A 13,435-nucleotide genomic window follows, 5' to 3' on the forward strand; every position below is an offset into this window, starting at 1 on the left:
GTACGCTCTCCCTGATGAAAATAATTACAAACACTGAATAATGAAGTTAGCTTTATGTGACATCTTTTTGAGAGCAAACCCATTCCACTTCTTGGTTACAGTGACTGCGTGACCTCTACAGGGTACTTGCCTTACTCTAGGTGAAGTTGTGAGTCAGGGGCCTGATTCCGTCACCCCTGGTTATTTCTCTACTTCCTGGATAGGATAGGGTGGGATGGAGGGGATTGAGGTGTGTGTGTCTGTGTGGGCCCGTGCCTATTTGTGCTCGCGTGCGTGTTAGTGTGCGCGTGCATGGTTGTGCGAGGGTGTGCGTGTGTGTGTGTGTGTGTGTGTGTGTGTGTGTGTGGTGTGAGGGTGTGCGTGTGTGTGTGTGTGTGTGTGTGTGTGTGTGTGTGTGTGTGTGTGTGTGTGTGTGTGTGTGTGTGTGTGTGTGTGTGTGTGTGTGTGTGTGTGTGTGTGTGTGTGTGTGTGTGTGTGTGTGTGTGTGTTGGCAGAAGGGAGAAGGCAGTCTGCTGTAAGAGATGGGTGGAGGCTGAACGGTAGTAAGAGTGTACGGAGTTAACCTTTGAGGAATGTGTTTTTTGACAGTCTTTCAGAACAGATAGGACGAGTCACCGAGACAATAGGTATTTTCTAATTCGTCGAGGTGTAGAAAGGATGGGTTCAGAGGCGTAAAGCACAGAGAGAGGGATTACAGGACAGCTACAGTGTAGAAAGGATGGGTTCAGAGGCGTAAAGCACAGAGAGAGGGATTACAGGACAGCTACAGAGTAGAAAGGATGGGTTCAGAGGCGTAAAGCACAGAGAGAGGGATTACAGGACAGCTACAGAGTAGAAAGGATGGGTTCAGAGGCGTAAAGCACAGAGAGAGGGATTACAGGACAGCTACAGAGTAGAAAGGATGGGTTCAGAGGCGTAAAGAACAGAGAGAGGGATTACAGGACAGCTACATAGTAGAAAGGATGGGTTCAGAGGCGTAAAGCACAGAGAGAGGGATTACAGGACAGCTACAGTGTAGAAAGGATGGGTTCAGAGGCGTAAAGCACAGAGAGAGGGATTACAGGACAGCTACAGAGGATGTTGGTCAGAATGTGATGAGATGCTTTGAGACAAACTAAAACAGAACAAAGAGAGATTGTGTTTGGTATACAGTAGGCTACCCTTAACGTTCCTGCTCGTGATGATGAAGTGTGTGTTGTGTCTGTGAGGGAGTCCTTACAGTATGTGCGAGCCGAGAATAACCGTGCAATCTGTGGATACCTGTTCAGATTGGAATGTTTCTACCTTGGGATTATATTGGGAATGGGGCTAGCTGTACCAATGTGGGTCGGTTGGAGAAGGCGATTGTAAGTCTATCTCTTCAAAGTAATGAAGTGTGTCTGAGGACTTATAGGCTGTGTCTCAAGTGGCATCATACTCCCTATGTAGTGTGCTATTGTTGACTAGGGTCCACAGCGTAGGGAATAGGGTGTCATTTAGAACACAGGCATAGACAGAGAGCTAGGTCATCTATATATAGGTCTTAAAGCAGCCTCCTTCATGTGAGGTGTTCCACGGGGCACTAAGTGAATTTTTAGTATGTGTATGTGATCCCTATGGGAACTGAACCAACAACCTTGATGTTGCTAATGCCACGCTCTTAGCAACTGAGCCACAGAGGACCACAAGCTCACTCCCAGGCAGAAGGAGATGGATACACATGCATTTTCTCTCTCCCTGAAGATATATAGAGATATATAGAGAGAGAGATAATGAGAGAAAGGGTGAGGGGAAGATAGAAAGGGAGAGGGAAAGAGAGAGAGATTGAGGGGACAAGAAAAAAGAGGAGAAGAGAGAGGGACAGAGAGAGAGAGAGAGAGAGAGAGAGAGATAGAGAGAGAGAGAGAGAGAGAGAGAGAGAGAGACAGAGAGAGAGAGAGACAGAGAGAGGGACAGAGAGAGAGAGACAGAGAGAGGGACAGAGAGAGAGAGAGACAGAGAGAGAGAGAGAGAGAGACAGAGAGAGAGAGACAGCGAGAGAGAGAAAGAGACACAACCAGAGGAGAGAGAGAGAGCGAAAGAGAGAGGGAGACTGAAAGAAAGTGAGACAGAGACAGAGACAGAGAGAGATAGATAGATAGAGAGAGAGACAGAAAGAGAGTGAGACAGAGAGAGAGAGAGAGAAATACAGAGAGATACAGAGAGAGGGGCAGAGAAAAAGGGATATGTTTAGTCACTATCACATGCACCATTACTCAGTGTTAACCCCTAGTGAGTATCCTGTGTCTGACATCACACTGTCTGTTTGTTTGAAGGAGATCCTAGCCGGGGGGAGGGGGGTGTCTTGTGATAACAGCGATCACAGACTCTCTTTGTTGTTGGGCTAACTGAGAAGGATAACGGAAGCACAGAAACACTTTGTTCAACCAGCAGTCCCAAACACTTAAAAGACACACACCCTACCCCCTCAGCCCTCAAATGAAGTGGACACTTCTGATGATGTATCGTGACATCTGCATAGTATACATTTGCAGGGCAAGGGGCGAGGGAGGCAGGAATGATTTTTAAATGGACCACACCTGGCCCAGAAACTCATCACTCGTTCATCCCGTGGTGATTGTGTTTTCAGCCACTGGTGGCTTGTGGGTGCTTTATACGCACTACAGTCAATTATGAGTGCATGTCTACTCATATTACACATTTCATTATTAACATACGCCTACTGTATGATAGCTAACAAATTAATTAGCTAACTAACATTAGCCTGCCTAGCTACTTCTGAAGAAGGAAAATGTTTTATTTCTACAATTTCTAAAAGATACAACCAAACAAAAACATGTTTATTTTTTTACGAGACGTGTTTGTGCCGTCATGTGCATTAGAATCACATTGTATAACTTAATGGCATTCGTTTTTACTTCCACTTGTATGTTGATTTCTCCATGGATGTTGTTTTTACCTCCACTTGTATGTTGATTTCTCCATGGATGTTGTTTTTACCTCCACTTGTATGTTGACTTCTCCATGGATGATGTTTTTACCTCCACTTGTATGTTGACCTCCACTTGTATGATTTCTCCATGGATGTTGTTTTTACCTCCACTTGTATGTTGACTTCTCCATGGATGATGTTTTTACCTCCACTTGTATGTTGATTTCTCCATGGATGTTGTTTTTACCTCCACTTGTATGTTGATTTCTCCATGGATGTTGTTTTTACCTCCACTTGTATGTTGACTTCTCCATGGATGATGTTTTTACCTCCACTTGTATGTTGACTTCTCCATGGATGTTGTTTTTACCTCCACTTGTATGTTGACTTCTCCATGGATGATGTTTTTACCTCCACTTGTATGTTGACTTCTCCATGGATGTTGTTTTTACCTCCACTTGTATGTTGACTTCTCCATGGATGATGTTTTTACCTCCACTTGTATGTTGACTTCTCCATGGATGATGTTTTTACCTCCACTTGTATGTTGACTTCTCCATGGATGTTGTTTTTAAGTTTCCCCTGACTTTTCTTAGCGGATGTACAACGGTGGCAAATTTAATTATTGGGAGTTTCAGCTGACTAAAAACGCAAAGCCGACTAAAAACGCAAAGCCGACTAAAAACGCAAAGCCGACTAAAAACGCAAAGGTGGGAGGAACATAATTCCTCTATGGGGATGAGGAATGGAGAGTAAGGTGAGAGGAACATAATTCCTCTATGGGGGTGAGGAATGGAGAGTAAGGTGAGAGGAACATAATTCCTCTATGGGGGTGAGGAATGGAGAGTAAGGTGAGAGGAACATAATTCCTCTATGGGGGTGAGGAATGGAGAGTAAGGTGAGAGGAACATAATTCCTCTATGGGGGTGAGGAATGGAGAGTAAGGTGAGAGGAACATAATTCCTCTATGGGGGTGAGGAATGGAGATTAAGGTGAGAGGAACATAATTCCTCTATGGGGGTGAGGAATGGAGAGTAAGGTGAGAGGAACATAATTCCTCTATGGGGGTGAGGAATGGAGAGTAAGGTGAGAGGAACATAATTCCTCTATGGGGGTGAGGAATGGAGAGTAAGGTGAGAGGAACATAATTCCTCTATGGGGGTGAGGAATGGAGAGTAAGGTGAGAAGAACATAATTTCTCTATGGGGTTGAGGAATGGAGAGTAAGGTGAGAAGAACATAATTCCTCTATGGGGTTGAGGAATGGAGAGTAAGGTGGGAGGAACATAATTCCTCTATTAGGTTGAGGAATGGAGAGTAAGATGGGAGGAAACGTGACATCATTCTGGGAGGGGCTGTAAACCACCCTGTGACTGTATGGGAGTGGTGAAATGCCACATTGTCCCATACAATTACAAACGTTGGTCGATTTCGCCTCACTACAACCCTTTCCTCACCTGACCCAACTCTTCCATAGAGGTCATCCAGGAATGTAATGAGATGCTCGGTGTTGTATGGCCCAATTAGCGGTTTGTGTAACAGAAATTCATCAGAGGATATTGGTGCACACATTGTGATGTTGGCACCCCTCTGGCCCGGGACATCCACCCCTGTGGCCCGGGACATTCAACCCTCTGGCCCGGGACATTCACCCCTCTGGCCCGGGACATCCACCCCTCTGGCCTGGGACATCCACTGTGGCTCTTTTCCCAATCACATTCCTTCCTCACCGCCGTGTTTTGGCCAAAGTTGAAACCAGGCTCAGTCACAAAGATTAATACGTGGGGTGTTTGCCTGGCTTCAATCTCCATGACTCTCAAAACTAAATCCACATGGCAACATAAGAGTTAGGCTATTACGGTAGTTCACATTATACCTTAAAACATGCCATTGTGTGCCTCTGCCCTGTTTGGTTTTGTTCAGAACCAGTTGTGTATTTTATAGTCATCTTACCTGGACATATTGGTTCCTGAGTTGCTTGACTCGTTCAGAGTTCCTCTCAAAGGGGACGGTGTACAACTGCTTCATCCTGACTTGATGTTGTTTCAGGACTCTAGAAATAGTTGTTCTGGTTACGTTGTGAATATTTCCAAATGTAATGTTGTTTGCCAACACTCTGTCCCGAATCTCTGTCAGTTTTATGCCATTGTTTCTAATGACCATATCAATGATTGCAGTTTCCTGCACAGAAGTGAAAATCCTACCTCTCCCGCCTGTGGGCGGTAACCGCTGGGTCCTAAGCAGAAATACAAAAACAATTACACACAAGAAGGTTTGGAGGCTTTGCTCAATTTACTTCTGTAACGTGCAGTTCAGTCAGATGCCCTTTCAGAATGAACATCTTACCTGTTGTTTTGCCGGAAATGTCTCACAATAGATGCCACTGTTGAGTGTTGCAGATTTGGCTGCACTCTCAGACCAGCCTCTCTCATTGACAGACCATGATTTATTACATGATCAATTATAGCAGCCCTAATCTCATCTGAGACTACAGCTCTTGATCTTCCTCTCAGTCTTCTTCCACCACACATACGTACTCCTCTTCCTCTCCCAGACACTCTTCTTCCTCTGTCAGCCACTTCTCCATCACTGGCTGGATCCATGTTTACATTACAGTACAGCATTACTCCTAAGATGTCCCCTTTTGTATAGATGGTAATGAAATTGAAAGACTAACACCTGTGTAGGTGTTCAACTACCATGGGAATCAGCTGTGGTTGGTCTAATTGTTTTGATAGTATTTCATTTTTTAGATGTGGAATATATTTCAATATGGTATTACTGTAGAAATGTACGGTATTACTGTAGAAATGTACGGTATTACTGTAGAAATGTACGGTATTACTGTAGAAATGTACGGTATTACTGTAGAAATGTACGGTATTACTGTAGAAATGTACGGTATTACTGTAGAAATGTATGGTATTACTGTAGAAATGTAGCAAATTGTTGTCTTCTTCAATTGATACACTACATAACCAGGGCCCATAGGGTTTGATTTAGGACCCAGCCTCTGTCTGCTCCCAGATACCACTCTATTATACTACACTACATAACCAGGGCCCATAGGGTTTGATTTAGGACCCAGCCTCTGTCTGCTCCCAGATACCACTCTATTATACTACACTACATAACCAGGGCCCATAGGGTTTGATTTAGGACCCAGCCTCTGTCTGCTCCCAGATACCACTCTATTATACTACACTACATAACCAGATACCACTCTATTATACTACACTACATAACCAGGGCCCATAGGGCTCCATTTAGGACGTGTCCTCTGTCTGTGTAGGGCTTTCAAAGACACTGGTGTTTAGCATCAAAGTACTGTATGTTTCTGCTTCATGTTCTGTACTGTCATGTCTTCCCCAATGACATACAGCTAATGACAGAAGAAAACACACCGTTTTGAAAACTTGAATGTTAGTATTTAGGAATCAGTGTGTGTGTGTGTGTGCGTGTGTGTGCGTGTGTGTGTGTGTGTGTGTGTGTGTGTGCGCTTGTGTGTGTGTGAGTGTGTGTGTGTGTGTGTGTGTGTGTGTGTGTGTGTGTGTGTGTGTGTGAGTGTGTGTGTGTGTGTGTGTGTGTGTGTGTGTGTGTGTGTGTGTGTGTGTGTGTGTGTGCGTGTGTGAGTGTGTGTGTGTGTTTGTGTGCGTGTCTGCACACACGTGTATTTACGAGTCTGTGTGCGTCTACGTGTCTATGAGAGTGTGTGTGTGTGTGTGTGTGCGTGTACATGTCTATGAGAGTGTGTGTGTGATTGTATGAATACCTTTGATATCTAGCTCATAGTTTGATAATCCTTCAATCTGTACAATGTGAACACAAGTAGATCCAAATAAGACACCAGGCCTATGCTATGATAAGACTGATGTTGACACCAGGCCTATGCTATGATAAGACTGATGTTGACACCAGGCCTAAGCTATGGTAAGACTGATGTTGACACCAGGCCTAAACTATGGTAAGACTGATGTTGACACCAGGCCTATGCTATGATAAGACTGATGTTGACACCAGGCCTAAGCTATGGTAAGACTGATGTTGACACCAGGCCTAAACTATGGTAAGACTGATGTTGACACCAGTCCTAAGCTATGGTAAGACTGATGTTGACACCAGGCCTAAACTATGGTAAGACTGATGTTGACACCAGTCCTTAGCTATGATAAGACTGATGTTGACACCAGGCCTAAACTATGATAAGACTGATGTTGACACCAGTCCTAAATTATGGTAAGACTGATGTTGACACCAGTCCTAAACTATGGTAAGACTGATGTTGACACCAGGCCTAAACTATGGTAAGACTGATGTTGACACCAGTCCTAAGTTATGATAATACTTATGTTGACACCAGTCCAAAGCTATGATAAGACTGATGTTGACACCAGTCCTAAGCTATGATAAGACTGATGTTGACACCAGTCCTAAGCTATGATAAGACTGATGTTGACACCAGTCCTAGGCTATGGTAAGACTGATGTTGACACCAGTCCTAAGCTATGGTAAGACAGATGTTGACACCAGGCCTAAACTATGGTAAGACTGATGTTGACACCAGCCCTAGGCTATGGTAAGACTGATGTTGACACCAGTCCTAAGCTATGGTAAGACAGATGTTGACACCAGGCCTAAACAATGGTAAGACTGATGTTGACACCAGTCCAAAGGTATGATAATACTTATGTTGACACCAGTCCAAAGCTATGATAAGACTGATGTTGACACCAGTCCTAAATTATGGTAAGACTGATGTTGACACCAGTCCTAAACTATGGTAAGACTGATGTTGACACCAGGCCTAAACTATGGTAAGACTGATGTTGACACCAGTCCTAAGTTATGATAATACTTATGTTGACACCAGTCCAAAGCTATGATAAGACTGATGTTGACACCAGTCCTAAGCTATGATAAGACTGATGTTGACACCAGTCCTAAGCTATGATAAGACTGATGTTGACACCAGTCCTAGGCTATGGTAAGACTGATGTTGACACCAGTCCTAAGCTATGGTAAGACAGATGTTGACACCAGGCCTAAACTATGGTAAGACTGATGTTGACACCAGCCCTAGGCTATGGTAAGACTGATGTTGACACCAGTCCTAAGCTATGGTAAGACAGATGTTGACACCAGGCCTAAACAATGGTAAGACTGATGTTGACACCAGTCCAAAGCTATGATAATACTTATGTTGACACCAGTCCAAAGCTATGATAAGACTGATGTTGACACCAGTCCTAAGCTATGATAATACTGATGTTGACACCAGTCCTAAGCTATGGTAAGATTGATGTTGTGGTCTCTTATCTTCCATACACATGATGGCGAAGTCCAACATCCGAACTTGGAGAATGATCAGTCACAGTTTACCACAGAGTTGGGCAACTCTGGTCCCCGTGGGGCCTGCTGCTTTAATTTATGTTAGTTCAAACCAGGAAACCAGTGTCTTATCTAGATCTGGTAGACTAGGTGTGTCAAACCAGGAAACCAGTGTCAGATCTAGATCTGGTAGACTAGGTGTGTTAAACCAGGAAACCAGTGTCAGATCTAGATCTGGTAGACTAGGTGTGTTAAACCAGGAAACCAGTGTCTGATCTAGATCTGGTAGACTAGGTGTGTTAAACCAATTGTGTGCATTTAAGTTTTGTGTGAAAGACATTCAGGCTCCACAAGGACCAGCGTTGCCCATATCTGCTCTCCATAGAGCTGCTTCTTATGACGATCTGTTTCCCTTATGAACGTATCCATAATGCCATATAGAAGATCTGTTTCCCTTATGAAGGTGTTCATAACAACATATAGAATCTATGTTTCCCTTATGAAGGTATTCATAACACCATATAGAAGATCTGTTTCCCTAATGAAGGTGTTCATAACACCATATAGAAGATCTGTTTCCCTTATGAACGTATTCATAACACCATATAGAGAATATGTTTCCCTTATGAAGGTGTTCATAACACCATATAGAATATCTGTTTCCCTTATGAAGGTATTCATAACACCATATAGAAGCTCTGTTTCCCTTATGAAGGTGTTCATAACACCATATAGAATCTGTTTCCCTTATGAAGGTATTCACAACACCATATAGAGGATCTGTTTCCCTTATGAAGGTGTTCATAACACCATATATAATCTCTGTTTCCCTTATGAAGGTGTTCATAACACCATATAGAATCTCTGTTTCCCTTATGAAGGTATTCACAACACCATATAGAGGATCTGTTTCCCTTATGAAGGTATTCATAACACCATATAGAGGATCTGTTTCCCTTATGAAGGTATTCATAACACCATATAGAGGATCTGTTTCCCTTATGAAGGTATTCATAACGCCATATAGAAGATCTGTTTCCCTTATGAAGGTATTCACAACACCATATAGAAGATCTGTTTCCCTTATGAAGGTATTCACAACACCATATAGAATATTTGTTTCCCTTATGAAGGTGTTCATAACACCATATAGAGGATCTGTTTCCCTTATGAAGGTATTCATAACACCATATAGAGGATCTGTTTCCCGTATGAAGGTGTTCATAACACCATATAGAGGATCTGTTTCCCTTATGAAGGTATTCATAACACCATATAGAGGATATGTTTCCCTTATGAAGGTATTCATAACACCATATAGAGGATCTGTTTCCCTTATGAAGGTATTCACAACACCATATAGAAGATCTGTTTCCCTTATGAAGGTATTCATAACACCATATAGAGGATATGTTTCCCTTATGAAGGTATTCATAACACCATATAGAGGATCTGTTTCCCTTATGAAGGTATTCACAACACCATATAGAAGATCTGTTTCCCTTATGAAGGTATTCACAACACCATATAGAAGATCTGTTTCCCTTATGAAGGTATTCACAACACCATATAGAATATCTGTTTCCCTTATGAAGGTATTCATAACACCATATAGAGGATATGTTTCCCTTATGAAGGTATTCATAACACCGTATAGAGGATCTGTTTCCCTTATGAAGGTATTCATAACACCATATAGAGGATATGTTTCCCTTATGAAGGTATTCACAACACCATATAGAAGATCTGTTTCCCTTATGAAGGTATTCACAACACCATATAGAATATTTGTTTCCCTTATGAAGGTGTTCATAACACCATATAGAGGATCTGTTTCCCTTATGAAGGTATTCATAACACCATATAGAGGATCTGTTTCCCTTATGAAGGTGTTCATAACACCATATAGAGGATCTGTTTCCCTTATGAAGGTATTCATAACACCATATAGAGGATATGTTTCCCTTATGAAGGTATTCATAACACCATATAGAGGATCTGTTTCCCTTATGAAGGTATTCACAACACCATATAGAAGATCTGTTTCCCTTATGAAGGTATTCATAACACCATATAGAGGATATGTTTCCCTTATGAAGGTATTCATAACACCATATAGAGGATCTGTTTCCCTTATGAAGGTATTCACAACACCATATAGAAGATCTGTTTCCCTTATGAAGGTATTCACAACACCATATAGAAGATCTGTTTCCCTTATGAAGGTATTCACAACACCATATAGAATATCTGTTTCCCTTATGAAGGTATTCATAACACCATATAGAGGATATGTTTCCCTTATGAAGGTATTCATAACACCGTATAGAGGATCTGTTTCCCTTATGAAGGTGTTCATAACACCATATAGAGGATCTGTTTCCCTTATGAAGGTATTCATAACACCGTATAGAAGATATGTTTCCCTTATGAAGGTATTCATAACACCATATAGAGGATATGTTTCCCTTATGAAGGTATTCACAACACCATATAGAGGATCTGTTTCCCTTATGAAGGTATTCATAACACCATATAGAGGATCTGTTTCCCTTATGAAGGTATTCACAACACCATATAGAAGATCTGTTTCCCTTATGAAGGTATTCACAACACCATATAGAAGATCTGTTTCCCTTATGAAGGTATTCACAACACCATATAGAATATCTGTTTCCCTTATGAAGGTATTCATAACACCATATAGAGGATATGTTTCCCTTATGAAGGTATTCATAACACCGTATAGAGGATCTGTTTCCCTTATGAAGGTGTTCATAACACCATATAGAGGATCTGTTTCCCTTATGAAGGTATTCATAACACCGTATAGAAGATATGTTTCCCTTATGAAGGTATTCATAACACCATATAGAGGATATGTTTCCCTTATGAAGGTATTCACAACACCATATAGAGGATCTGTTTCCCTTATGAAGGTATTCATAACACCATATAGAATCTCTGTTTCCCTTATGAAGGTATTCATAACACCATATAGAAGATATGTTTCCCTTATGAAGGTATTCACAACACCATATAGAGGATCTGTTTCCCTTATGAAGGTGTTCATAACACCATATAGAGGATATGTTTCCCTTATGAAGGTATTCACAACACCGTATAGAAGCAAAGCGTCAGTGTGAGGAAGACAGTTTCATAACGCCTTACGACTGCATCCAAAAGGATCTAGTAATATAGTTATAATGCATTATAACTATTCAGAAGTCGAGCGTCGCCAAAAATGAGGATATGAAAACCATCAGCCTTAACCTTGGTTGGAGTGAAGGGGCCGGAGTCTTTGCATAGTGAAGCCACGCCCTCAATGTTTAATGAATACAAGTTCTTGTTTTTAGCACTTGGTATCAGTTGGTATTGACAGTACTGCATGGTGGATAAGAAACTAACCAATGGTTACACAGTTTCAGAAAAGTATATCTTATATATAGACATGTATATATATGTATATATATATAGAGAGAGAGAGATGTATATTCATTTATAGGCTAAGCTTTAAAATAGCACAGGAAACACTTTGCACACATTATATAAACCACAACATTTCTCTGGTTTGTGAAGCTCCTCTCAGACCAATGTTATGGAGGCAGGTCGCCCAAAGAAGCAGGAACTCAACTAGCCGTGTTGTAGGCCATCTGTGTTGTCGTTGTTCTTTACTATAAAGTCAGAATACTGGAGATTCAGAACACTTGGACCGCACAGAGAAAACAACAGGAAAAAAAACAGAGAAGTTATAAAAACAGTCAAGTAGAGATGTTGATTTTGTATAATAGTTCGCATCATTTCTGGGGTTTTCTCTCTCACTCTCTCTCACTCTCTCTCTCTCTCTTTCTCTCTCTCTCTCTCACTCTCTCTCTCTCTCTCTGTCTCTCTCTCTCTCTCTCTCTCTCTCTCTCTCTCTCTCTCTCTGTCTCTCACTCTCTCTCTCTCTCTTTCTCTCTCTCTCTCTCACTCTCTCTCTCTCTCTCTCTCTCTGTCTCTCTCTCTCTCTCTCTCTCTCTCTCACTCTCTCTCTGTCTGTCTCTCTCACTCTCTCACACTCCATCTCTATCCCTCCATTTCTCTCTCCCCCTCTCATCCTTCATTCCTGTACAGTTGGTGTAGTGGTGACAGTAGAAACAGCTAAAGGGCTCATAGTGATGGTTGGTTGAAGTTTGTACAGAAACATTACTTTTTTGTGTAAACAGGCACACACAGATGGACTAGAGGGGGGGGGGGGGCGTACCCCATGGCCACGAACCCCCCTAGTCACCGACAACAAAACGTCTGTTTGTGTTGTTCATCAGTCTTTCTTTGATTCCTCTTTGTCTATTGTCTATTTTTGTAATCCTTGGTTTATAAGTCCAATTGATACGTCCTCCCTGCATCCCTTTCTTAAACACAGTCGTTTTCTTCCATCGTTCGTCCTTTGGCTTTGGGCCCGGGGTCTCAGGCCTGCTGAGATGAAATTAAGGCCAACTATGGTCCTGGAAGTTCCTTCTACACCTTTGTTCTACAGTTCCAGTTCTAGAGTTCTTCTGTTCTACAGTTCCAGTTCTAGAGTTCTTCTGTTCTACAGTTCCAGTTCTAGAGTTCTTCTGTTCTACAGTTCTAGATCTAGAGTTCTTCTGTACTACAATTCTAGTTCTAGAGTTCTTCAGTTCCATAGCTCCAGTTCTAGAGTTCTTCTGTTCTACAGTTCTAGTTCTAGAGTTCTTCACTTCCACAGCTCCAGTTCTAGAGTTCTTCACTTCCACAGCTCCAGTTCTAGAGTTCTTCTGTTCTACATCTGCAGTTCTAGAGTTCTTTCTCCAGTACTTTGTCCTGCTGTCTCCCGTGGTGATGGAGATGAAAGGTTCTGTTCTAGCTGGCCAGAACCAGATAATGAAGTTTCAAAACAAGCCCATGGTCTTGTTGTCACAGATTTCTTTGTGTTTGGTTGTTTTCTCTCTCTCTTTCTCTTTCTCTTTCACTAACGTTGTCGCACTGTTGGCCAGTTCTCTATTGTGCAAATTCACGCTGTCTCTGGTAGGTCCACTCGGAACGAGCTAGCAAATCCTTTTGTGGGCTGCAAGGCAAGAGAAAACACACTTGTTAGACAAATGGTGTATATCCCTTTTCTCTTACTCTTTTATTCTGTACATTTTCAAATAATCATCATGGCCATTAGCACCAAGGTTATGTCCCAAATGGCAACCTA

At 42.0% G+C, this 13,435-nt stretch overlaps 1 protein-coding gene across 4 annotated transcripts in view; it reads right to left on the bottom strand.

Annotated features, from left to right (window-relative positions):
• Positions 1-12,255: 12,255 nt before the first annotated feature.
• Positions 12,256-13,435, bottom strand: part of LOC110513050 (protocadherin-10-like) — a 37,531-nt gene continuing 36,351 nt past the window's right edge. For all 4 annotated transcript variants that reach the window (XM_036934002.1, XM_036934000.1, XM_036934001.1 and 1 more), the window contains exon 5: positions 12,256-13,303. In XM_036934002.1, the coding sequence (XP_036789897.1) occupies positions 13,237-13,303 (67 nt within the window). In that variant the 3' untranslated portion in view covers positions 12,256-13,236. The remainder of the gene's footprint in view (positions 13,304-13,435) is intronic.

The sequence above is a fragment of the Oncorhynchus mykiss genome, chromosome 10 (genome assembly GCF_013265735.2).
Source record: "Oncorhynchus mykiss isolate Arlee chromosome 10, USDA_OmykA_1.1, whole genome shotgun sequence".
Taxonomy (NCBI): domain Eukaryota; kingdom Metazoa; phylum Chordata; class Actinopteri; order Salmoniformes; family Salmonidae; genus Oncorhynchus; species Oncorhynchus mykiss.